General features: G+C 41.8%; 1 protein-coding gene across 2 annotated transcripts in view; it reads right to left on the bottom strand.

Annotated features, from left to right (window-relative positions):
- Positions 1-1,077: 1,077 nt before the first annotated feature.
- Positions 1,078-27,247, bottom strand: part of LOC128693167 (mutS protein homolog 5-like) — a 96,785-nt gene continuing 70,615 nt past the window's right edge. Inside the window, exons 18-23 of one of the 2 annotated variants that reach the window (XM_070089484.1) lie at positions 20,523-20,742; positions 16,868-17,017; positions 15,798-16,154; positions 13,939-14,076; positions 3,615-4,984; positions 1,079-2,963 (exon numbers count right to left, since the gene is read on the bottom strand). In XM_070089484.1, coding sequence (XP_069945585.1) covers positions 2,114-2,963; positions 3,615-4,984; positions 13,939-14,076; positions 15,798-16,154; positions 16,868-17,017; positions 20,523-20,742 — 3,085 coding nt within the window. In that variant the 3' untranslated portion in view covers positions 1,079-2,113. Of the gene's footprint in view, positions 2,964-3,614; positions 4,985-13,938; positions 14,077-15,797; positions 16,155-16,867; positions 17,018-20,522; positions 20,743-27,247 lie in introns of both variants that reach the window. The other variant, XM_070089485.1, reaches the window with a different exon arrangement.

Below are 27,247 nucleotides of genomic sequence, written 5' to 3'. Positions count from 1 at the left end.
CCAGTTTGTGAGACAACACGTGTAGATTTTAAAATCAATTAAACTCTATTGGTTCCTAGCTTCTTATTTACATATAACAACCCACATCTGTGTTATACATAACAGCATTTGTTTAAGACTTACCTTGATTACAGAGAACTAAGTTACAGCTGTTCTTCTCTAGATAAACATATGTGGTTATTCAGTCTTTGTCGACATTTTCACTGCTGCTAATTAAAACTCAGTTATTATTTTCATTTATTATACCAAATGGGATCAAATGGCGTTCTAATTAATTTTACTTTAAAATTTTGTCGTTTTATCGATGCAACAGTTTCCAGTCGGCTTGAATGAAAGATGAGAATGTGGTGAAAGAATAAAGATTGCTTGATGAAGGACAAGTAGCAAGGTAACAAACAGATGAAAGGACAAAAATATCACGATAAAAAAAAGCGTTGGAAACTAGGAATACATTACACAGTATGTGGATGATGCCAATGAGACGAGCAGTGTATGGCCAAATTATTATTATAATAAAAAAAGAAACGTTAAACCACAAGGGCCATACAGCGAGTGTATGGCCAAAGATCTTTCACTGAAACTTCCTCACTGAGGTACAATCATGTACCAAGAAGAACAAGGCGTTAGTATGTCAGGCTTAAGCCTTTTCAACTGTACGAGGGGCATTACGGCTGCAATTCACCTGTACTCTAACCTTAATAATATTTTAACCTCGGAGTGTTAATATATTATTTTAATCTCGGTGTATATACACTGAATGATATACATCTCTGACTGTATATACCATGTGCCTAGAAGTGTATAACCTGAAGCAGTTATCTATGCAAAAACTGTGAAAGTAACTTGTTCATACGCGCGCCGCAACTCTTGTGTTCACTATTGGTGGTAGACTTGGTAATCTCGAGAGAAACTTGCATGATAAACATTTCCCCAATGATAAACACAATTCTTCTCTCCCAATAAAACAGCTGTGAACGTTTGTTTAATAAACGTGCTTCACACAATCCAAGTACCCATCGTCTCCTCTTACTGCTGGAAGGCAACCTTTCCATGACTTCATAAATAGTCGAGTCGAGTTAGGCAACACGTTTGTTTAGTTAGCGAAGTGAGGAACGAGCGCCCACCACTACTCGCACTGAATGACGCACAAGAAAAAGATAGAGATCCTCATTGTTTTAGAAGTCACTTGCGTTACTGAGACTGTGTGGGATCTGTTTTTGTTACAAAGTCGTAAATACATTTCTCCTCATGTCACGCTTCAATAATCTACAAAAATCGTGGATCATTTATCAATAACAAAATATTTTAATTATCAGATAAAGCAGAAGTTTGAGAATTTTATAGATGGATGAGCTCTCTTCTGCTTGAAATTTATTATAAGACATCCTTAAAAAAGCATTATTAATTCCTTATTTTATTCACGGCAATACCTCTTTGTTTATCTTATAAATTTTCTAAATGCAAGAAACATACAATAAATAACTAAACCACATACAAAATATAATTTCTAAATTCCTCAGCAAAATTTTGCCAAAAAAAATTTATTTTGTTTTTTCTATTAAAATAATTAGAGGGTTTGGAGTTCTGGAATCGATAAAGCACATCAATATCAAGGCTGTCCTTTCTTCGTGATGTATTAAGTCATAATAGTTTAACAGTTTAAATCGTCCCGATTGTGAGAAAAATGAGGAATTTACTTTTAAGTCTAGTTACAATAGAAAGAAAAGTATTGGAATTAATGAAACAACTAAGACTGATCAGGCGTGTGCTCACTCTCACAAGCATGTATACAAGCAGGCAGTTATGCACGTGCACATAAATATACACTAGTGCACACACACAAGTGGAAAGGTAAAATAATCATTGCTGCTTTTGCACACGCACACATGTTGACGAGCTCGCGCACACACACAAACATACACAGGAACTGAATCGAACCCTGCAACTACAAATAGGTGAGTACACACACATACACAAGCGAATGTGTATTCACAAACTTGGACGTACACAGAGCTGACACCTGAGGACTGGCAGGTTTTCGACAAAAATTATTTTCTCACTAGATTCAAGTCCTGTATGTATGTATATTACAGGTACACAGTGTCAGTTTGGTCTACTTCTGCTCTGGCATGCGGACCTGGGTACCTTTTTGACCGAATAAACTAAATCTGGAGGATTGGAGATGATCTTGTCCGAATTGGCTGAAACTAGGGGGCTTAAAGTACTGCCTCGTCAATGGAATGCTTTCTTGGCTACACGAGGATACATTGGATGAATACTGTTCTGGGGAATCTAGCAAGGATTCTTCCGTCTCCAAGGAGATGCTAGCAAGCGTCGATTCTGGGGTAATATGGTGCTTCATGCTTCCTTTGCTATAAATGCCCATCTTGTTTAGGGTAGTACTTGAAGCTGAAGGAATCTTTGGTGTTTGTGAAATTCCCGTGGCATGTGAAATCATCAGCGTAGGTTGAATTCCGGGGATATCTGAAGTATTTGGGGTATTCGTCAGAGTTAATGGAGTAACAATTTCGGATTTTGCAGAGCAGGGTTCGTTGATCGAATCAAAAGGCACAGTCAGAGGGGTAACAGATTCCATCTGTCGTGTGTTGTGAGGACCATCAGTAGTGGGGAAACTACTCATCGGTGTAACAGGCTCCATTTTTAACGAAGGCTCCGTACCTGGCGTGCAAGGTTCAGATGAAGGGAGCCTAACATATGAGTTGTTGAACTCATCACTCGGATTATGTGGTTTCTCTTTAGGGATTTGAGAAATTCTGATTTGTGCATCGAGTGAAGGTGCGTGCTTGAGGGAATTGTCCTGAGAGTCGCCGAAGAGTGGCGTGTGGAAGGTCGTGGGCACTGTTATGGAAACGAAGACCTGCCCTTGCGACTCTGGGACGAATGATGGACATGCTCTGTTTTCTGTAGTCATCTGAATTCCTTGTGGGAGACGAGCCACGGATCTGGAGAATATACTTGCATGTTAAAAGTCTGTTCTGATACAAAAAAAAAAATAAGCTAACCCTAGTACAGTACTTTAGTTCTGAATTAATTATATGTACTCATTGTAACAGGAATAGCACGATGAACAAATAAATATTTTTATCATTATACTGTATCTGTGTGTGTGTGCACACAGATTAAACAATAGAGTATCTCCATAACTGTCGTGGTTAGAGATAAATATTCAAAGTAATTTGGGATATTGGCAGTTTGGAGGGATATGTTGTGTATCTTTATACGTATATGCTTCTAAACTGTTGTATTCTGAGCACCTCTGCAAAAGCAGTGATAATGTGTGAGTTTGGTGAAAGTGTTGAATGATGATGAAAGTATTTTCTTTTTGGGGATTTTCTTTCTTTTTTGGGTCACCCTGCCTCGGTGGGAGACGACCGACTTGTTGAAAAAAAAAATTACAAACTCAGCTGATCACATGAAAACACTCTGGTTTCCAGGTACATAGCAAGAACATCAAAACAATGGAAAGTTTCACAAAACAATAACAACAACAGTGAAGCATCTTAAGTGTTTAACGAATGGCATCAGTATGTTTTATTATCTCGTAATTACCCTATAAACAGAACTACTAGGTAAGTAAACAACATGAGACTCACCTTCGTGACATCACCTGGCCCTGTGCTCCCTCCTGGGGCGTGGCTTCACCAGTAGGCTGGGAACTCTCAGAAAGATTTAACTGAGCCATTATTTGGGGTGTAACGAAAGCCCTGGTCCCTGAGTTGGCTTGGGTCCAGGTTTGTTGGGCGATGTAAGCTCTGGTCTGTGGAGTGCTTTGAACTCTTGTTTGTGGGGTGAGCTGGGCTACAGTGTGTAGGGAGGTTTCGTTACTAGCTTGAGTTTTCGTTTGTGGAGTGACCTGGGCCCTAGACTGTGGAGTGAGTTGTTCCCTGGTCTGTGGAGTGAGTTGTTCCCTGTTTTGTGGAGTGAGGTGTTCTGTGGTCTGTGGAGTGAGTTGTTCCCTGGTCTGTGGAGTGAGTTGTCCCTTGTTCTGTAGACTGATTTGGTCTCTTGTCTGTGAAGTGATATGGCCTATGGTCTGTGGCGTAACTTGTGATTTGATCTGTGGCGTGACTTGACCCATGGTCCGTCGCGTAACTTGTGCCCTGGTCCATGGCGTCACTTGACCCATGGTTTGTGGCATAACTTGTGCCCTGGTCTGTGGCGTAACTTGACCCATGGTCTGTGGAGTGGCTTGACCCATGGTCTGTGGCGTATCTTGTGCCCTGGTCTGTGGAGTGACTTGACCGATGGTCTGTGGCGTAACTTGTGCCCTGGTCTGTGGAGTGGCTTGACCCATGGTTTGTTGAGCAACTTGGGGTACTGTCAGATTCATGGCCTGGGGTGTTATTTGAGGCTTGACTACGGGTGTCTTCCTGGACGTGGCTCGAGGCGTTCCTTGATTCATAAGCCGAGGAGTTACTGCGTGCATGATCCTGGGAGTATCCCAGGATGCGGTGTGTGGCGTGGCTTGGGGTGTGTTCTGTGAAGAGCCTTGTGGTGTTATCTCAGCCAAAACTTTAGGTGACGATTGAGGCTTGCCCTGGGATGCTCCCTGCGACTCTCGCACAGGACCTGAGGCTCTGGATGACAAGACAGACTCAACGCAATTTATCAGTGGATTTGCGACGTCTCTCTGCAGCATCGTCCCGCTCTCTAATGCAGACCTGGCATCACTTGCTTCCCCGTCGGTCTTCTCTCTCCTGCTGCGACTGCGTCGTGGTGTGCCGGAGGGAGTGCGGAATCTGGCCGAGTCACTGGATTCCATGGTCATATGGTGGGAACGGCCAGGCGACCCCGGCTTTTGACTATAACCGCGCACCTTTTCAAGTAGGATGTGGAGAGGATCCTTCGAGAGATCATGCGAGAGGAGGAGAGACACTACAGCCTCACACCTCCTCCTCTCGTTCTCGTCCTCCAGTAAGGACCACCTTGGAGGGAGACGCCCACCACGGATACATTCATACACCTGAAGAAAAAGACAAAAGTCATAGATTAGTTTAGAATATTTGTATTACATTTATCCAATGCAAATTTCGTTTACAGATTGTACATCTACCTCCACAAAACGTATATATTAATGTCGATTTTCCTGAAGGTAAAAAAAAATTACTTCCCCCAAAATTTCACATTTACCAAGAGAAAAAATATAACGGAAGCCAGAGAGTCACCTAACATCTCCAAGTATCCTCAGTATCTCCAGGTATCCCTAACATCTCCATGTATCCCTAACATTTCCAAGTATCCCTAATATCTCCAGGTATGAAAATTAAACATGTGTAACATCTTTATTGTAGACGTTTCGTCATCCAGTGGCTTTATCAATACAAAGTCAAGGGCATAATTGGAAGACAGAAAGATGAGGTAATCAGTCCCTCAGCCTTGGAGTCAGTGTGAAGAGCACCGTAGTCTTGAAGAAACTGGAGCACAAGCAATTCTGTTCTAGATTCGCCGGTATAATCGCCCGGCCCTAACCTTTTCCAAGAGGTGGCCCGGCCTTGGCCCCTGTCGAGGTAGTGTCTCAGACCAATGTCTGCCATGGGAGGAGGTACAAATACCTCCTCGTCTTCTGGGACCAGCTGTCCCCAGGCCTAGCCCCATTCCCCACCCCCATGGGGCTCGGAGGGAGAAGCTAAGCACTTTGGGCTGCCACAAACCCTGCCCACACTGGGTTTGAAGGGTGTGGCAGTTATATAGCAGCAGACGATGTCAGGAGGTGCGAAGGCAGCAAGCACTACAGAATCCTTTTGGAGTCACACCCCAGCTTTGGGCATTAGGCCTGAGCACTGGGGAAGCTCAAGAATTCCTCATGCTGTGTGTGTTGTTGCTGCTGCTATTACTGCTACATTTGTTTATTGTACTCTCTAACACAGGCAAGAAGGTTGGCGCTTATATGCTGGCGTCAGGTGAAAAGGGACGGTATAATGGGGATTGTTTGGTGTTCTGGTAGCGGGGAGTAAATGATACGTCTTCGGAGGCTTCTTACTTTATTGTTAAGTCGTGGTGGGTACACAGGCTTGTGTTGTGCCCATGGCCCGGGCAGGGCCATCCCACGAGAGAGAGCTGGGAGTACTTGTGTCTTGCTGCTAGGCCGCTGTGTGTGTGAGAGAGAGGCAAGTCTGGGCATACTGAAGTGGCAAGGCCTATAGGTGGCAGCACCAGCATGGCGCGAAATATGAACTAAGCTGGCAGACAGCATGGGCTGTCTGTGCAGACAGTACAGGCTGTCTACATATGCTTGGCCACCTACCGCGTGTCGTCCCGACGTGACAATACTGGTGGTAAAAGGAACTCGGTCTCTCTCTCGTAGGAACAGGGCACAGAACACAAAATAAAAACATATATATACATATGAACATGGAAAAAAACTTCCTACAGAGAGGGAAGAAAAAAACATGTGGGGTGTGCTAAACATCGTGGTCATAGGCAGTGAGCGTCGATGGGCATCACTGCATGCCTTCTTGCATCTGGACAGATACTGCAACACAGGAGACATCGCTGTGGCTGAGCTGTGACGTAACAGGGTACGGTCTCCTCTGGAACGGTGAAGCAGTCATCGTAGGAGTCGCTGCAGGTTTCACTCAACCTGGGGCACGACAAGCTGGTGCCCTCGAGTGAGGCATCGACAAAACTCGGCAACTGGGCAGGACTTCTGGCAAGCGACTCAGGAGGACACTTCTCGACTGGGACTGTCGCTGGGCTGTCACTGCCGGCGAGCGTGGAGCGAGTTGTGGAGCGAGTCGTGGCAGAGACGACTGGGCAAAACATCTGGGAGTCATAACATCATACACCAGACTGCAGTGAGAGAGCTAGCAGTCAAAGTGACATCTTCTTTGTGCAGGCTGCTCACTGTAGCTTGTGACACGAGTCTGAAACAGCGCCTGCCGACAGTGGCTAACTGCGGCTTGGCGAGTATCATTCTCTCGACAGTTGGAGTTATAGCAGAGGTTAGTCTAAGCATCCCCAGACTTGTTTCTCTACATATAACTGCACTCTGACGGTCTGGAGGTGAAGTGAAACAAATCTCGATGGGAATCATAGCAGGTACGATTCTGCAGAACATCACGAGCAACGAGCATAAAAGCTTTCTGTACAAGGGGGCTCGGGCTCAGGGCTGTCTGATAGCTGGCAAACACACTGGTCACACGGGTGACTTAACACAGTGGTGCTACTCAGGTCTGGCTCAGACCTCACTGGACACACGGAAACTTTACACACCCGCGGTACACTAACGTGAGAACACTGACTGAGAGGAAATTAACACACGACATATATTTTCTCTCAATCTTCTCAACATTACTGAAATAATTACTAGAACACTCGATGTGACATGTGATGTCAGGCGTGATGTCGCGAGGTAACGTCAGCAGACATCTCGAAGTGACGCCAGGCAGACATCGTGACATCCTGAAGTCGGGCAGCATCGTCGGTGACGTCAATGTGATGAGGGCAGCATGTGGCCTGGGACATCTGGTAACTCATGTGGCTGGTAGATCCACGTGACATTGCCCACACCCAACGTGGCGTGGTGATCCACGTGATGTCGTGATCTACGTGGCATGCTGATCCACATAGCTTCGAGTGGCCTCGGGCACTCGGATACACAGCTCTGGCGACGAATTCACACGAAAAACAGCAGAAAACACAGCAGAGGGAGTGGGGCAGTGGTGAGTGTATGGTAGATGGGTGAGCATGAGTAGGGCGAGCATGGGCAAGGTGAGGAACAGCCACTTCCTCTCCTCCTCCCCCACCCACAAACACGTGGAGAAGCTCACACTGGACGCAGAAATCACCACAAAACTCACCTCTGTCTTGCTGAAACAGCTGTGCTGAGCTGAACAACAACAGCAGCAACATACAAGTGACGCTGAACACGTGACTTGAGAAACAGTGTGGGACGCTGTAGCGTGGGGTCATTTACAATTCTCGAAGAAATTCGGTAAATTTCGGCTGGATCCTGCTTGTACCTGTGTCTGGATGCTCAAACGTGCAGACACGACGTCAGGATAACTCGTTGAGAGACGGATGCTTGTTGTGTAGAGTGATGAAGTGAAAATGACTTCATACCTCTTCCTTCCTCTCTCTGGGCAAACAACTGCTGTGACCACCGCTTTCCACCATTTATAACGGGGATTGTTTGGTGTTCTGGTAGCGGGGAGTAAATGATGAACGTCTTTGGAGGCTTCTTACTTTATTGTTAAGTCGTGGTGGGTACACAGGCTTGTGTTGTGCCCATGGCCCGGGCAGGGCCATCCCACGAGAGAGCTGGGAGTATTGTAGGGGTTCTTAAATGGAGATATCGAGGGTTGAAGGTAGACACACTTGTTGGATGGTTACGATATATTGTCAGACTGAGATGATGGGAACTGGAGCCCAGTGCCTTGCCTGTCTTTGCCTGGGTGTCTACGCCAAATGAGACCGGGGCAGAGGTACTAGCGTACACATGCGCATCCCGTGATGTCACACAAAGTCACAGGCCTACAAGGGATCTCCTATCTAAAGCACATGGATGATACTAATATGCTATGCTATATAACACAGGGATCAGCAACTATGCTGACAGCTCGGTCATGTTACGTATGTCGTCTCGACATACACTACTATCTATAGGCTGAAACAGGCAGGCGGATCTGGGCTGATTCTATACAATAACAAATTCATATATAACTTAGAACTAATGGATGGTATCATAATGGATGTTACAACATGAGTTTTACGTAATGGGTGTTAACGTAATGAGTTTTAACGTAATACATTACAAACTATAAAAACAAATCATTGTACAATATGGGTGGAATTGATCGATCGATCTGTATTCATGCACTCTACGGATTCTGAGGAAGAATAAATATATATATATATACAAGGTGAAATTAACAGCAGAGGCATCTGGTGCGCACTCAGACTATTACTGTCAAATTCTCAGAATACGGAGGGAATGTGAACACGAAAATTTCTGACAACTGATCAGCTAATGACAAAACACACAGTTGATAATTTCATTCATCTCGGACATCTAATTATACAGGCTGTTTACACTTAAACCCAATTCTGCGAGGGTAAGGTTTACGTATGCAGAATGGTTATCATCTCTGGGAGGATCGAATTCCTCTGCAATGGCTAACACATGCCTTGACTGAGGACAGTCTGAACGAGTATCTACAAAAGATACAGCTACAATCACTAGTGACTGTGGAATTACTAACTCGTCTGCTAGGAGTACTCAACTCGACTATTCGATACAGTAATTCTTGGCTCATTACAAAGTCACTAATGGGTGTTGGTGGCTTCACAGTAAGAATAAGATCTTCCTGGAGCAGGAATCGAATCACACCAGACCACATGGGATCTGTTCTTTGGGCAGTTTTGACATCCTCGACAGTAAATGGAGGATCTGCAGTAACTACACTAACGTGTCGCGATAAAGCATCTGCGACTACATTCGACTTGCCAGGTAAATGTTCAAAAGTGGGATTGAACTCTTGGATAGTCAAGGTCCATCTGGCTAACCTTCCAGTAGGCTGTTTGTTCTGGAATAAAGGTATCAGTTCTTTCTTACAGGAGGAATGAACAAACTCGGTGGAGTGGATGACTCCCCCCGGTTGAAAAAATTAACGCTATAACATGCAATATGAGCAAGGGAGAACGAATCTACTATCTCAAACTGCAAGCAAAGGGAAAGGAAATGAATACGGTCAACAATGCTGATATTCAATCTGAGTCGCACACAGTGACACGAGGTATCAGCTATAAAGAAACTACACTTACAAACGTTAACAACGTGAAAGTTATTCAAGAAACAACTTCTTACAATGCACTGATTACTGTCAACTAGGATGGGATCACCATCTGAAACACAAGGGACAACAACAACACTCAAGTGAGCACACTAGCCACAGAAACGTCTTTCTGCAACGGCTTGTGGCATCAGCAAGAGATGGCACAACTCGTTGCAAGTAAAGTTCTTCTCAAAGCGTCCCCTGGGAAGGAACGAGTACTTGAACAAGTCGCCATCGCAAGGATAGTAGTCTCAGCACTATCCTGCGTGCATGATATTGTGGCTGGAGTCCAGACAGGAGTGACAGTATTACTAGTGCCTGACCACTCGGCTACATTAATAAGTAATGAACGAATCTATAGGAACTTAATCTGAACTTCACATTTCGCGGCACTTTAACAAATCTCAGATACAAGCTGTGAGAACAAACACATTGCTCAGGGGCTAGGTATTGTCTTTCAGTCAGTAAGAGAATATTGGTACTGTGGACTGATTCATATTGACTTTGACTGGCATGATACACTAAGTGAACGTTCAAAAGTGACTGAGACATCTTCTCAGTGAAATTACTGAAGGGCATAAGTCAAAAAAAAAAAATAGAGAGAATAACACAATAGGCTTAAACGGGAAGAAAATACTTAACGACTCTGCATAAGTAATTAAAAATTGACAGGTCACACAGTAAGCAAAGAACTCACAGAAAAAAAATATTCAACTGAAATGAACAACACTTTGAAATCAAGAGAACTTGTACTTTACTCAAATCTGATTTGCTCAACTTTTACTTTAAATTGAATGAATGGCACAGTGAGTTGTCTTTACTTTCAATGCAACAGGGAAATGCACAATAAAATGATAAAATGGACTCAATAAAACTTGTGCAAAAATGAAACAGAGGCACAATTCACTGAAATAAAATAAAATGACACAGACAGAATAAAATATTATGCACAGAACAGAGCATATGAAACTGCACTGAAATAATCTGTAGCAATATTGCAAATAATTGCTAATCAAAAAAAACACTGCTTAGAATCTCTGCAAGAAAAACTTTAGTGGCAACACAATATTTGCACAAGAATTATTGCAAAATGAATCAATGTGCAATAAAAAATTTATTACACACACAAGAAAAGAAATATATCAAGGAATGAACACTTTAACTCTTAACTGCAATCAAGCAACACTTAACAAGCAAAAGAACAATTTACTCTAAAAGAAGAACTTAAAAATTGCACTAAGAGTGAATTTGTTCAATGAAACATGAAAAATAATAGGTGCTAAAACACATAACAAAAAAAGTTTGAACACTTACAGTGATGCAGAACACAACACATCAACAAACACAATACTAGAATTTTCTTGCAATGAAACTTGATGTGTGAAAAATTTTGTAAAAATGATTTCTTGCTTGTACAAAATAATGGCACTATTGTCTGTGGAAATAAGACAAATTAGACACTGGCTAAATGAAAGAATATGAACACAAGAATGTTCAACACACAGGGAACAAAACAAGAATACACAAATGCTGGGAAGAAAAAAAATATATAACAGACAACACTGAGTTGTGATGCAGAATATATATAACTGAGACAACACTGAGTTGTGATGCAGAATAAAGCTGATAAATTACTGAAATACTTCACTGGAATACTGAGAACACAAGGTGATTCTGAAGTGTAAACACAAGTTCTATACTGCTCATATGTTGCACACACAACAAAGGAAAAACACTAAGGTACTTACTTCAAGTGTATAAAAAGATACACAACACAACAGACATAAGATAATGCACGAAAATTAACACTGAATAAAGGAGATTAAAAGAAATTAATGCAATCAGTACATGATAAACACTGAGTCTGATCAAGAGTCACTGAATGTCACTAAGAGAAAAATCACTGGAAACACAAAAGAAATGTCTCAACACTCGCAAATGTCTCTATGAAAAAAAATATTATCGCTGTAACGACTTGGTGAAGAATGAGGTTGATGGTAGTGTAGAGTAGAGGATTGTTCATGTCGTCTTGCTGCTGTCCTCTGCACAGGTGATCGTAGAATTGCGCTTACATCGACGATAGACTTCACACAGGAGGCTTTTAATGGTGGCTCAAAACACACTCTAGCTCTTGACCCCCTATGTGGTCCTTAAAATATGGTGCTACAACCCTTAGTAGTTTACCAAAACACTGAAGAAGTTAGGTGAGTGGGTAATGGCTGAGTGAGGCGTCTGAGGCCGCGTGGTGAGTGCAGTTGGGTTTGTGGGTATAACAGGGCTAAGACCGGCAATGGTGCGACACACATGGTCGTGGGTGGCTGGGCTTATGGGTTGAACGGCGTAAGCCCCACTGAGGACAGCCACACTGCTGCGAAGATAATTCTAAGCCGACTGGCTTAAAAACAACCCACAAAATACCACAACACCACAAGGATGAAAAAGAGCACTCAGGATGGCTTGGAGCTTGAATCACAAGCGATGAAGACTACTCACATGGCTTACTTGAGTACTGGGGTAAGACACCTGGGTTAGTTGCTAGCTGGCTTATCTTAACCCTTCACACAGAATAGCTTGATAACTTCACACGATGAGCACAGCAGGGGTGGAAAGCTGGCTTGGCAGGCAAAATAATTGGATGGGGTAGGCTAGGCTCGGCTGGGACTCCGTTGTTCTGATTCCCCCACCACAGACTGGAAGCTGGCTTATTTTGCAAACTCGGGTCAACCCCTTGGGAGTGATGCAAATAAGCAGATACACTAATACAAAGAGACTGACCAGTGAATAATGTAGAAGCTGGTAGGAGCTTGGACGGGAGAACTGGCTTGAGGTAGCTGGTTGGCGTTAACCTCGGTAGGCCTACTCACAAGATGGCCGGCTCAGTCGAAATTTATCTCCAGAAATCGCTGTAATCATCAGAATTACAGGCCCTCCGTTGCCACCATTTATCGTAGGGGTTCTTAAATGGAGATATCGAGGGTTGAAGGTAGACACACTTGTTGGATGGTTACGATATATTGTCAGACTGAGATGATGGGAACTGGAGCCCAGTGCTTTGCCTGTCTTCGCCTGGGTGTCTACGCTGAGTGAGACAGGGGCAGAGGTACGAGCGTACACATGTGCATCCTGTGACGTCACACAAAGTCACAGGCCTACAAGGGATCTCCTATCTAAAGCACATGGATGATACTAATATGCTATGCTATATAACACAGGGATCAGCAACTATGCTGACAGGAGTACTTGTGTCTTGCTGCTTATAGGTGGCAGCACCAGCATGGTGCGAAATATGAACTAAGCTGGCAGACAGCATGGGCTGTCTGTGCAGACAGTACAGGCTGTCTACAACGGTTAGCAAAGGCATTGTCACTGGTAGACGAGATTTCCCAGTGGAAGTAGGTCATACACGAGGGACAGATTAGTAATAGTGAAGATGGTTGTGGAGATGTCCTCTGAACCAAGATTCCATGGTGTTGCAGTGTCTGACAAGTACCGACAAGATGAAAATTAGATACCTGTGCAACATCTGGGTATCTTTATTGTAAACGTTTTGTCATCCAGTGGCTTTGTCAATACAGGGTATAAGTTGAAGGCAGAAGTGACGAGGTAAAGATGATGTAATCAATCAACCATCATGTTTCAGCTTCATATTGTTCCAGACCATGGAGCTGAGCTCTTCTCCAGGCTGAGGGACTGACAACCTCAAACTATTTCTACAAGGTCGATGGACTGATTACATCATCTTTACCTCATCATTTCTTCTACCTTCAACCTATACTCTGCATTTAACTGAAGAAGCCTACAGTATAGGCGAAAAGTTTCACCAATAAAGATACCCAACTGATGTACATGTGTCTTACTAATCATCTTTAAGTGGACGTAGATCTACGTTTGGACAGTTTAAGTGTTAAATATAAAGTGCAGAAATTTATTTACCTAACTGAGGCAGACTGTCATTTGATATATTAATATTATCTATTTATAAATCACCTGAAGACGATAATTTAGACAGGGATACCTGAATGATGCTTTTGGAGGTCAACACTCCATCGGCCCAGACTCGAACTAGACCAGGAGGTCAGTTATAAACTCGAGATTGTTTACCTCCACACTGCCTGCATGAAGCAGTTATGGAGGAGACACTTACTTGGTTGGCTCTCTGGATGAGGTTTTGTGGTACTCCTGAGATTGCGGCGACGGCGGCGGCGTAGCTGGTGTGGGCACGACCCTCAGCCACCTGGTAGAGTGGCACCACCGCCCCATCCTCCTCCACGGCCTCCAGAACCTGCACACGGCATCAACCACACCATTATTTACCTCTCACTTCAACCTAGCAAACTAACTTTATGTCACGCTAAACTAAATAAATTGAACCCTCACGTCAACCTAGTAAACTAGCTATATCACGATAAACTAAATGAGTCCTCACATCAACCTAGTAAACTAATTTTGTCAGGCTACACTTTAAAGAATGAGAATGAGGTTATTCTTAGTATTGTTGGTAAATATTTACTTAATCGCCAGGTCTGAGTTTAGCGATAATTTATAAGAAATGTTCAATTATAAGAGATTAGTGCAAATGAGCGTTATTTTGTGCAGATGGGAAAACCAAAATTAACTCAACCTAAAGAAACCAAATATAACATAATTTAACCTAACGTAACCTAATCTCAAACATCATATGTAACCTTTTCAAATAATTATTCTACAATGGAACTCACACTGCAGAATGCAAATTATGTCAAGAGTCAAGTCACAAGTAACACAGCGAGAAGACATTACTTAAGCGGACTCATGTTGGGAACAGTCAGCGGAAATGCTAATGAGCTGTGACTGGCCGGGCGTGTCACGTGACTAAAAGTGACGCGTGATTGGCAAGGCCGGTCCCTCCTGGATGCATTCTAGCGTACATGCATCATTATGGCTAATATCTCCCAAAATTATTAATTTTCACATAGAATAACTATTTTTGAGAGTGTATGGATAGCTTCTTTATATTTAAAAAAAAAAAGTGTGAGCCAAGTTCACAAGTGGCTGTAAAGTAAATATTTTTTTTTTTTCAACAAGTCGGTCGTCTCCCACCGAGGCAGGGTGACCCAAAAAAGAAAGAAAATCCCCAAAAAGAAAATACTTTCATCATCATTCAACACTTTCACCACACTCACACATTATCACTGCTTTTGCAGAGGTGCTCAGAATACAACAGTTTAGAAGCATATACGTATAAAGATACACAACATATCCCTCCAAACTGCCAATATCCCAAACCACTCCTTTAAAGTGCAGGCATTGTACTTCCCATTTCCAGGACTCAAGTCCGACTATAAGAAAATAACCGGTTTCCCTGAATCCCTTCACTAAATATTACCCTGCTCACACTCCAACAGATCGTCAGGTCCCAAGTATCATTTGTCTCCATTCACTCCTATCTAACACGCTCATGCACGCTTGCTGGAAGTCCAAGCCCCTCGCCCACAAAACCTCCTTTACCTCCTCTTTCCAACCCTTTCGAGGACGACCCCTACCCCTCTTTCCTTCCCCTATAGATTTATATGCTTTCCCTGTCATATACATTATTATTATTATTATTATTATTATTATTATTATTATTATTATTATTATATTCACTAGAAATCATTAAACCTGAATGGGCCACATAGTCACAAAGAATGAGAGAATGATGCGATGTGCCCCATGGCCTGGTGGCTAAAGCTCTCGCTTTACACGGCGAGAGTCTGAGTTCGATTCCCGGCGAGGGTAGAAACATTGGGCGTGTTTCCTTACACCGGTTGTCTATGTTTACCCCTCAGAAACATGGGTACCTGGGTGTTAGTCGACTGCTGTGAGTCGCATCCTGGGACAAAACTGACCTAATTTGCCCGAAATTCTCTGCATAACAAGCGGCTTCTATATAGTAGTATGTCATTGATCTCAGCTAGGCCTATGTACATGTACTTGTAGTAAATAAAGATATTATTATTATGAGTGAGGAGGTTGCTGACTCACCAGACATCGTACAGCCTCAGGGTTCAGCAGGTGATCATACACCTGTAGCAGATGGGTCGACACGAACACGTGTGGCGGGGCTCCCTCATCTACTCTTCCTTGCCCTATACCACTGTTGCTGCTGCTGTTGATTTCTTCATCTTCCTCCCTCCTGTGACTACTGTTGCTGTTGCCATCCTCTCGCCCTCTCTTCCTGCGTCTGCAGCTTCCCGCGGGGCGTCTTGGGGCTGCCAGTTCGCTCCAGTAATCAAGGCAAGCCGTCAAGAGAGCGGCGCCATCATTCTCATAAGTGGCGGCACCGAATTCGTCAATAATAACAAGAGAATACTGGGTAGCCCTGGCCAGCGCCGCACACATCTGTTACCAACACCAGTAGGGGATCACTTATCACTTATTACGCCCTCAGTTAGCCGCTCATCTACTATTAAGCTCCCCGATTTTAGCGAGCTAAACTGTTTAAATCGGTTACATACACTAAAAACTTTTGGAAGGGGGTAATATGTGTGTGGTTTACTCGAAAAGTTGTGATATTTTTATAATTTGTTTAGTCTTGTGTAGAAATGCTTGTACGTTACAAAATAAACATTGTTCCGAATATAAAAGTACTCAACATGACGGTAAGGTACGTGGATAAATCAGCAAAAGCTTCTTAACTGGAACGTGGTAATCATTCTAACCATAATCGACTATTCTGATCATCAGTTAGATTAGAACACAAAGTCATTGAATTAGAAGACTTGTACCTACTAACACAGAAGACGCTGGTCGAGGACTGCCTAGACTACAATTTTTACATTTTTTTACACTAAATTCTTAAATAAATCCTAACAATTTAATCTAGGCTATTAATGGAAAATGCAGAGGTCTTGAAAGCTGAAAATACAGAGGAGCCAGCAAGTTCGTTGTCTTGAACATTAGAATGACCTGAGACGCGAGAAAAGATGACGTTGTTGTGTCTGGTGAAAATGCAACAGAGCCAACAATGATTATGAAATATGAGGGGGACGTTAAGAATCACCTGACTAAATCTCTTGCAAAGTTCTTGAGAATAGGGTAGAGGGAGGGCTTACCCTGGTGAGGTCCAGCATGAAGGTGGAGAGTGCGGAGGTGACAGGGGGCGTGGTCTGTGTGACGGCGATGATAGCGTCCAGGGGCCTCAAACATGCCCGCCGGGCAGGTACCCAACACCCCACCTGTGCCAGCACTGCTATCACACCCACCTGTATGTATCATGTGTGTATGATAACATGTGTATGATGGCATGTGTATGAAGATATATGTATAGAGATACATGTGTATGATGGCATCTCTACTGTTACTATCCCCACATGTGCAAGAACACACCTGTACTGTTACCATCCCCACATGTACATGAATACCTGTGATTTGACCCCCGCAACCACAACTAGGTGAGTTCTCCTGTACTGCTACCATCCCTACATGTACAAAATACATGTACCGTTACTATCTCCACATGTACAAGAAGACACCTTTCAATCGTTGTTTAAAACCTCCAATTGCATATGTGATTACCTGCTTGCAAATACTGTTATATTCACAGAACAAGAGACTCGGTATGGCTCACTAAACACTACGTGGTAAGGAGGTGCAGACTTAGTACTGAGGTACTGACGTTACAGGACAGAAACATGGAGGAAATCAGTTTGAATTAAGAAGCCACAGAGTGAATGATTTTCAAAGGCGGGGCTTCCAGAGAGAGAATTGTAAGGTAAAAACTGAAGCTGATGTTTTCTCTTATGAAAGGGACAATATTGTACTGTATTTCAGAAGTACAGTATTATCGGTACCCCTTGAAAAAAAATCTTTCAAAACAGCGCGAGAAGCTTCACAGTAGTTGATTCTGCAAGTCTGGTGAGTCCATAACACAATCGCAAGTTTCATGTACCTCAACTGACAGCAATGATAAAAGGTTAGCCACAAAATTCATTGTGCCTGATTAAAAATACGTTCGTGGTGACTAACACATAACTGAGTGGTGGAAATACAGACATATCCGAAGATCCCGGAGTCAATTTTAGGTGAGACAGGACGCATGGGCAAGTCTACTAGCACCTACTGCCTCTGCTCAACTAGTAGTAAGTAGATACTTAGAAGTTAGCCGAATTTTGTGGGTCAAGTTTTAGGAAAACCTAAGAATTCCGGCTAAAATATACCACTTAGCTTGCTTAGGTGATCCTGGTTTAATAACTCTCAAAGGAGACTGGAAGGCTTTGAACTGTGGAACGTACAAGACATCAGCAAGTTCCTTGCTCTGAACATAAGAATGCACAAAGACCCAGCAAAAGACCTTTTTTGAATCTGCCGAAGATGGCACAACCAGTAATGAACATGAAAAATGAGAGGATGCGAGAAATTAATGCTCTGGATCGCTTGTAATACACTTTAGGATTCTGTAAAAATAAACAGAAGTGGATGGCAGCAGCGAGAATTACATATAATTCAGCAAACCCCAGCAGTCGTTGTGTATCCCATAATCAGGAAAAAACCGCAGTGTATCCCACTGAGGATTTGTTGACACCGTTATACACAGCAGCAGCAGCATAGGACTGAGTAGAAATAGTTAAGGAAATGTGAGCACCAGTCTATGACACAGCTGTGAGACTTGGGGAATGGAAAAGAGGTAAGGCATATTTGAACCACAGGCACCTCCATAGCGAAAAACAGGAAAACCAGAAAGATAAGACAGACTAAAGGATTCTATAAGGATCTAGAGACGCAATTTTAAAGAAGGTAATATAGAGGTGTTAGCTTTACTAACATCTGTGATAATTGAAGGTGTCGGCTTTACTAACATCTGTGATAACTGAAGGTGTCGGCTTTACCAACGCCTGTGATAATTGTGTGGCATAGGATCATGAAGGCTAAAGAAGCGAACAAGATAACAGAAACCATGGATATTATAGCGACTCTATAATGATGAGATAAACTGAATGCAGACTTTAGACTGGGGACGAAAAAAAATGTTCGTAGACACAAATATAACAAGTTTTGAATGACAACAAGCTCAGAAAGGAACATATATGGTCTGCATGAATAGGAAGCAGGGTTAGTTTATACAAGACTCAAGCAGGAAGAACCGAATCAGATTAGTTTATATAAGACTAACGAAGACGAAGGCGAAATAAGGTTAATTTATATAAGACAAAAGCAGGACGAGGACGAAGTAGGGAAAGCTCATACAAGACTAAAGTAAGATTAAGACGAAGCCTCCTCAAAAAAGATGAGGTAATTTTCTTTAATAAATTCAAGCTACCAAGACAACGTTTTATGGAGCTTGTGCCAGATTTTCACGACATTCGGTAAAGACAAGGCTAAAAAATTACCTAATTTCTAACTATTTATCTTCTAAATCCATCTAAATCTAGCTGGCTCAGCTTCTGCCTCTCCTCGTTATTTGTGGTTTACCGCAGAGTTCTGTTCCCTAACATTATTATAATTATTCTTTAATGATCTATATAGTACATCTAATATCATCCCCCTCTTCTGCCGACTCATTCACTTCCGATTTTTCTATCGTTTATTAATGAGTGGTATTCTGCAGCCTGAACTGAATCTCACACTGCTCTTATGCATAATTTGACATTGTCCCTCTGTGCCACTTAGTATATATAAATTATAATACAGTGAAACCTTGGTGTTCGAACGTATCGGACCTCGAACAAACGGAAGTCCGGACAATTTTGTTAAGAAAATTTGACCCGGTCTTTGAATGATTTCCTGGAGTCCAAATGCGCTGACTTGTTTAAAATTAAGTTGTAGAAAAACTTTAAACGAAAGCCCTATTTCGAAAGTGCTTAGAAGTGACCTCTGACACTGACCTAACTCTCATAGACTTTTGGAAGAGTCAGTTCAAGATCCTCCAGTGTGAGGCTGATAATTAAAGCCTGGGAAATATTGTTTCGGAAATCGAACTTCTTTTTGCAGCTCGAACACCACCTAGGAACCAATTAAGTTCAAACACCGGGGTTCCACTGTAAATATAATAATTTCCAGTACAAAGCAACAAACTCTTCTTATTTACAAGCTATGAACCTCTTGAACCTCTACGTCGTATCGATATCTTAGGTATTAGTCTCTTCTGATGTGTTCCTTGAACCTCATATTTTAATATTGCCTGAAGGGCCTCCAAAATGACAGGAATATTCTCCAGAATTACGTATTTTAATTATTTATTATAGCTTAATTAAGCCTCACTTACTCTGCTTCCTGAGTACTTTTCATATATAGGAGGGCTGGAAAGAGGTACGAATGCATTACAGTGCGATCCTTTATTAAACACATTTCGGCCATACAGTGGCCTTTATCAAGTCACACATGTATTCGTGAGTGGAAGGAGTTTCCCATTTGGGTCAATGTCAATAAACCCTCTAAAACGGCATGTCTCTCTCCATCGTCTTCGTATTTAATGTCATTTCACTCAATATAGGAAGGCTCTTGATTTAAAGAGCTAGAGCCACCCTCTTCCCTGGATCATCCCTGATTACCCCCCTTTCCCAAGGTGCTATATGACTCCTACAGGTATAGCGCTTCCCCATCTATTATCATGATTAATCACTCAAAAAATATTTGTGTCAGTCTATAAAGTAGAATTTTTTTTTCTTTTGGGCCTACACTACTGACTGGGCAACTTTTCCTTTGTTGTGGCCTAATTAAAAAGAAAAGACAACTAGTATAAACAAAGTAAATGCGAGATAACAATCTGACCTGTTTGAGGTAGACAGTCTTGCCGCTGGCGTTGGGTCCAGTGACGAGAGTGATGCACTGGTGCGATGGGCGACCACTCCTGATGGGGTTGGCGACGAAGGTGGGTGTACATAGCTCGTACAGTGGGTGACGTGCCTCCTGTATCTCCAACATTGGTTCCTCTCTCAACTCCGGCCTCACCCACCCACACTCCCGAGACACCACAGAAAACGCCAGCAGGCTGCACAACCAGGGAAACTAAGTTTATTTACGTATACTAGGAAATGATATAACAATATCCTTATTTCAACAAGTACATGCACAAGGTATACAGTCCTAGCTGACATCAGTGACATACTACTATGTTGTTAGGTAAGACACATATGCAACAGTTAGGTATCTTTATTTCGAAACGTTTCGCCTACACAGTAGGCTTCTTCAGTCGAGTACAGAAAAGTTGAAAGAAGCAGAAGAGACTTGAAGACGATGTAATCAGTCCATCACCCTTGAAGTTTTGAGGTGGTCAGTCCCTCAGTCTGGAGAAGAGTATTGTTCCATAATCTGAAACAATATGGAGTTGAAGTGACAGGACTATGGAACAATATTCTTCTCCAGACTGAGGGACTGACCACCTCAAAACTTCAAGGGTGATGGACTGATTACATCGTCTTCAAGTCTCTTCTGCTTCTATCAACTTTTCTGTACTCGACTGAAGAAGCCTACTGTGTAGGCGAAACGTTTCGAAATAAAGATACCTAACTGTTGCATATGTGTCTTACCTAACAACCTGTCGGTATTTTATACCATTTTAATGACATACTACTATATAGAAAGCCGCTTGTTATAGAGAGCATTTCGGGAAAATTAGGTCAATTTTGTCCCAGGATGCGACCCACACCAGTCGACTAACACCCAGGTACTCATTTTACTGATGAGTGAACATAGACTACCTGTGTAAGGAAACACGCCCGTTGCTTCAATCCTCGCCGGGAATCGAACCCAGACCCTCACCGTGTTAAGCGAGAGCTTTAGCCACGAGGGCACTAACCAATTATCATACACAGTAACATATGTGTAAATTACCTAGGATAACCTCAAAAAGTCAGTGACTTATTTCCATTGGGGGTCCTTGTAATATCTTATTATTTAAAGCCTAACTGTAAGTTACAGCAGAAATCAGTCATGATTCAAATTGATAAATTAGACACATGTGCAACTCTTGGGTATCTTTATTGAGGAAACGTTTCGCCACACAGTGGCTTCATCAGTCCATACGTAGGAGAAACTTGAAGAACAGGAGGAGAATGAGGTAATCAGTCCCTCAACCTTGAGTCGATGTGTTCAGTCCATCAATCTTGAACAGAATACGGCATATGAGCAGAGAAGCAGCTTATAAACCGTATGGCAGGAGAGGTGCAGCAGTCATAGGTGGTGTCACATTTGTTCAATGCGGAAGTAGGTCGTGCCCAAGAATTAGGCAAGCGAAGAATTCCTAAGTATTAAGATCCCAAGAAGTTGCAGTGTCTGACAGGTTTGTAGATGAATGGTTCAGAGAACCATTGGTTCTCTGATGAATGGTTCAGAGAACCATTGGTTCTCTGAACCATTCATCTACAAACCTGTCAGACACTGCAACTTCTTGGGATCTTAATACTTAGGAATTCTTCGCTTGCCTAATTCTTGGGCACGACCTACTTCCGCATTGAACAAATGTGACACCACCTATGACTGCTGCACCTCTCCTGCCATACGGTTTATAAGCTGCTTCTCTGCTCATATGCCGTATTCTATTAAAGATTGATGGACTGAACACATCGACTCAAGGTTGAGGGACTGATTACCTCATTCTCCTCCTGTTCTTCAAGTTTCTCCTACGTATGGACTGATGAAGCCACTGTGTGGCGCAACGTTTCCTCAATAAAGATACCCAAGAGTTGCACATGTGTCTAATTTATCAACATGTCGGTTCTCTGAACCATTCATCTACAAATGATTCAAATTCAAAGTTTATTCTCTATAAGGATTACAATGCTGAGTTTACAGAATTTGGTTATTGTGTGGTTTACATGTAGTAAAATAATGATTACAGAGTGTACCACTAGAACACCTAGCATGGCTAGGCATTTCGGGCAGACTTAGTTTAATTCTTAATTTTAAAATATTACAAATTATGAGGTAAGTTGGTATTATGGCTAAGTGACTAAATACTAGTTTGTGAGTTTAGCAACGTGAATGCTTTTGTTTTGGCACAGTACATAGTTTCAGTATTGGAGTATCACAGGATTCATTATTTTAAAATTGAGATTAATATTTCTGTTTATGGTCAAATGGGTGAGTGAGTGTAAGTGTGAACCACCATGTGGTATTCGTGTAGTTAGTTGACAGGGTGTATCAGGGAGATAAGATGTTTTCTAATGGCAGTTTTGAAGGTGATGAATGTGTCTGCAGTTCTAGAGTTCTCAGGTAGGGTGTTCCAGATTTTAGGGCCTTTGACATACATTGAATTTTTGTAAAGGTTTAGTCGGACACAGGGAATGTCGTAGAGATGTTTGTGTCTGGTGTTATGCCTGTGGGTTCTGTCACAACTATCAAGAAAGCGTTTTAGGTCAAGGTTGATATTGGAGTTTAAGGTCCTGTAGATGTAGATTGCACAGTAGTAAGTGTGGATGTACTGAACAGGGACTAAGTTTAGATCTATGAAGAGTGAGGGGGTGTGTTGCCAGGGATGGGATTTAGTGATTATTCTTGCTGCAGCTTTTTGTTGGGTTATTATTGGCTTTAGGTGTGTTGCTGCAGTTGATCCCCAAGCACAAATAGCATAGGTGAGGTATGGATAAATAAGTGAGTGGTATAGTGTGAGAAGGGTATTTTGCGGCACGTAGTATCGTATCTTGGAGAGGATCCCAACCATTTTGGATACTTTTTTGGTTATGTGTTGGATATGGGTGCTGAAATTCAGGTTGTTGTCAAGGTATAGGCCTAGGAATTTGCCCTCATTATGTCTGGTAATTAGTGTTGTCGATCTTAATGTTAATTTGTGCACCTGCTCTGCTACCAAACATAATATAGTAGGTTTCGTCAGTGTTAAGCGTAAGTTTATTGGCTGTCATCCAAGTCGATATTTTGATCAGCTCCTCGTTAACAATGGTGTTGAGGGTGGCAAGATTAGGGTGAGAGATGACGTAAGTCGTGTCGTCAGCAAAGAGAATGGGTTTCAGGTGTTGGGATACGTTTGGAAGATCATTGATATATATGAGGAAGAGCAAGGGACCAAGGACACTTCCCTGCGGAACTCCAGTATCAAGTGGCCGTGTTGTTGATGCTGTGTCTTTAATGGTGACATACTGATACCTATTAGTAAGGTAAGCTTTGAAATAAGCAAGCGCATGGCCTCTTATACCGTAATGGTCAAGTTTGTGGAGTAGGATGTCGTGGTCTACTGTGTCAAAAGCTTTTCTTAGGTCAATAAAAATTCCTAGTGGATATTCCTTATTTTCCAATGCTGTGTAAAGCAGATCTAGCATTTTTATGATTGCATCATTAGTGCTTTTATTTTTCCTGAATCCAAATTGGCAGGGGTTGAGTATGTTTTGCGCCGTTATAAATGAATATAGTCTCCTGTGCACGAGTTTCTCAAAGATTTTGGATAGCAATGGTAAGTTTGATATTGGCCTATAGTGTTTAAGTCTGTAGGGTCACCACCTTTATGTATTGGTGTAACCCTTGCCATCTTGAGTAGTTTCGGGAAGATGCTAGTTTCTAGTGACTTGTTAAAAAGTAATGAAATAGCATGCGAAAGGACATGGGCCGCTCGCTTGTACAGTAATGGTGGGACATGAGACAGATTCCCTGAGTTATTTTTAAGTGACTTTATAATCTCGGTGACTTCCGTGGGCTCAGTTGGTGCAAGATAGAAGGAATTTGGGAAATTCCCATCTAGGTAGTCCCTGGCATGGGCATTGGTATGTAGGATTTTATTGGCGAGATTAGATCCTATGGTTGAGAAGTCGTTTATCTTGTTAGCTGTGTCAGTGGGATGTAGTGGTGTTTCATTAGGTTTAGTTAGGACAATATTCTTGGTTTTTTTCAGTTTGTGGGTCCCTAGAATCTGAGAGAGTGTTTTCCAGGTCTTTTTTGTATCTCCTCTAGTGTCTGTGAATCTAATGGAGTAGTATAGTTGTTTGGCTTTCTTTATTGCTTTGGTGAGAACTGATGAATAGTGTTTAAGAATATCTTTGTATATTAAGCCCTGTCTATATTGCTTTTCATATTGGTGTTTCTTGTCAATGGATTTCAGAATGGTGCTGGTTAGCCATGGACAACCAAGCCGTTTGTTTGTGATCTGTTTCGTTTTTATAGGACAATGTTTGTTGTATAGTGAAAGTAATTTGTTAAGAAAAATGTCTGTCCAGTCGTCAATACTACTGGCCTTGGAGAATTCTGTAGGCCAGTCAAGTCTCTAGGTCAGCTGTGAACTTCCTTATTGAGGCCTCGCCATGGAGTCTAAATGAGACTTTGTTGTATTCAAGTGGTGGTTTACTAATGTTTGTCAGGAGGAAGGTAGGGTAGTGGTCTGTAATGCTATCTGTGATTATCCCTGATTTAAGGGGGGCTAGTATATTGGTCCATATGTGGTCTATTATGGTTGCACTTGTCTCAGTGAGCCTGGTTGGTTTAGTTATTGTTGGTATGAGAAGTGTGTTGTTCATATTGTTGATGAAATCAGTTACAGGCTGATCATCTAGTATGCCAAGGTTGATGTTGAAGTCTCCAGCTAAGAGAAGGTGGTGCTTATTCATTTGTCTGTTTGTTATTAGTGACTTTAATTTCTCACTGAAATTTGGGATGTTTGTGTGAGGTATCCGGTAAATGGCACCGATTGTTATAGGTGTCTTAAGGTTTTTTACAGTAAAATTAGCAAAAATGTATTCCCCATATTCATCAATAAAGCAAGTGGTGCTAATACAAGATAATTGGTTAGAGTAATAGATTGCAATACCACCCCCAACTTGGTTTGGTCTGCAGTTGTGAATTGCTGTGTCCTGCTTAAGCCAGGTCTCAGTAAGAATAATGCAGGAGAAGGGTGTCTTTAGTGGTTCAAGGAGTGCAAGGAGGTCATCATAGTGTTTGCTTAAGGACCTGATGTTGTAGTTAAGTACTGATGGACTTTTAGCATTGTTTAGGATAGTGGTGGCTTGTGATGCTGTGTAATAAAGGCAGTTACTTTCCAATAGGTTTTGATTAGGTGTCAGATTATGGAGGTTTAGATCAGGGTCAACGTGATCAATCATCTTCTAGGTTTAAATTATGGTTATTTATATCCTGAGTCATGTGTTGAGTTCTAGTACTGATATCTGTAGTGGTGGGAAGTTTGGACATGTATATAGCTAGAGTATTTTGGTCATATAGAGTATAGTCACTAATAATTATAATGAAGTTGATGTTGTCTATGTGTTGTGCTGGAATGAGCTAAAGTACAACTAGGTATAAACTAGTAATATAAAAATACAAATTAAAAATAGAACAAGACTCTCACTTGTAATTGCACTAAGGTCTAATATAATGACTTTTGTGGAGTCTATGTTTTGAGCTAGAATGGGCTATAGTGCAACTAGATTTAATCTAATAATATAAAAATACAAATTAAAAATAGCACCAGTCTCTCACTAGTAATTGCACTATGGTCTAATATAGTGAATTTGGTACTGACTATGTATTGAGCTAGAATGAGCTATAGTACAACTGAGTTTAATCTAGTAATATAAAAAAGGCACAAGACTCTCAATTGTAATTGCATTGTAGCCTTAATGTTATTATCCTAGGTAATCTAAACATATGCTGCTATGTATGAAAACTTATGTAACTGCATTTATGTGTACCTGTACCTGAATAAACTTACTTATGGGTTACTTTGCGAGGAATCATGCTATTTTAACTATCAGTGGCTTTAAGTCCAATATTTAGTGAGGAAATACATTACACTATTTTCAAGAGAAGGTTCAAAATTCCAGGTACTTCATATTTTTGTACATTCCAACAGTTCTCAAATATTAAACATCTCTTTTTTGTAGACGTTTCGCCATTCAGTGGCTTTATCAATACAGATTCTAGGACATGATTTGAAGACAGAAGAACTATATACAAAAGATGAGGTAATCAGTCCCTCAGCCTTGGAGTTGGTGTGGAGAGCACTGTAGTCGTGTAGAACAATATATAAAGGTAGGGAAGCTTTCATTGCTTTTATGGATTTAGAAAAGGCTTATAATAGGGTGGATAGAGGAGTAATGAATCACATGTTGCAAGTGTATAGCATAGGTGGTAAGTTACTAAATGTTGTAAAGAGTTTTTATTAGGAGAGTGAGGCTCAGGTTAGAGTGTGTGGAAGAGAGGGAGATTGCTTTCCAATAAAAGTTGGTCTTAGACAGGGATGCGTAATGTCACCATGGTTGTTTAACATATTTGTAGATAAAAGAAGTAAATTCTAGGGTGTTGGGGAGAGGGGTGGGATTATATTATCCGGATTCAAATACAAAATGGGAGTTGACACAGTTACTTTTTGATGAAGATACTGTGCTTTTGGGAGGTTCTGAAGAGAAATTGCAAAGACTAATGAACGAGTTTGGGAGGGTGTGTAAAGGAAGAAAGTTGAAAGTGAACATACATAAGAGTAAGGTAATGAGGGTATCAGACGATTTAGATAAGAAAAAACTGGATATCAGATCGGAGGGAGGGAGTATGGAAGAGAT

This window comes from Cherax quadricarinatus, chromosome 28, assembly GCF_038502225.1.
Source record: "Cherax quadricarinatus isolate ZL_2023a chromosome 28, ASM3850222v1, whole genome shotgun sequence".
NCBI lineage: Eukaryota > Metazoa > Arthropoda > Malacostraca > Decapoda > Parastacidae > Cherax > Cherax quadricarinatus.
The sequence above is the reverse complement of the archived record's forward strand: the minus strand, read 5'-3'. Positions and strand labels throughout refer to the sequence as shown.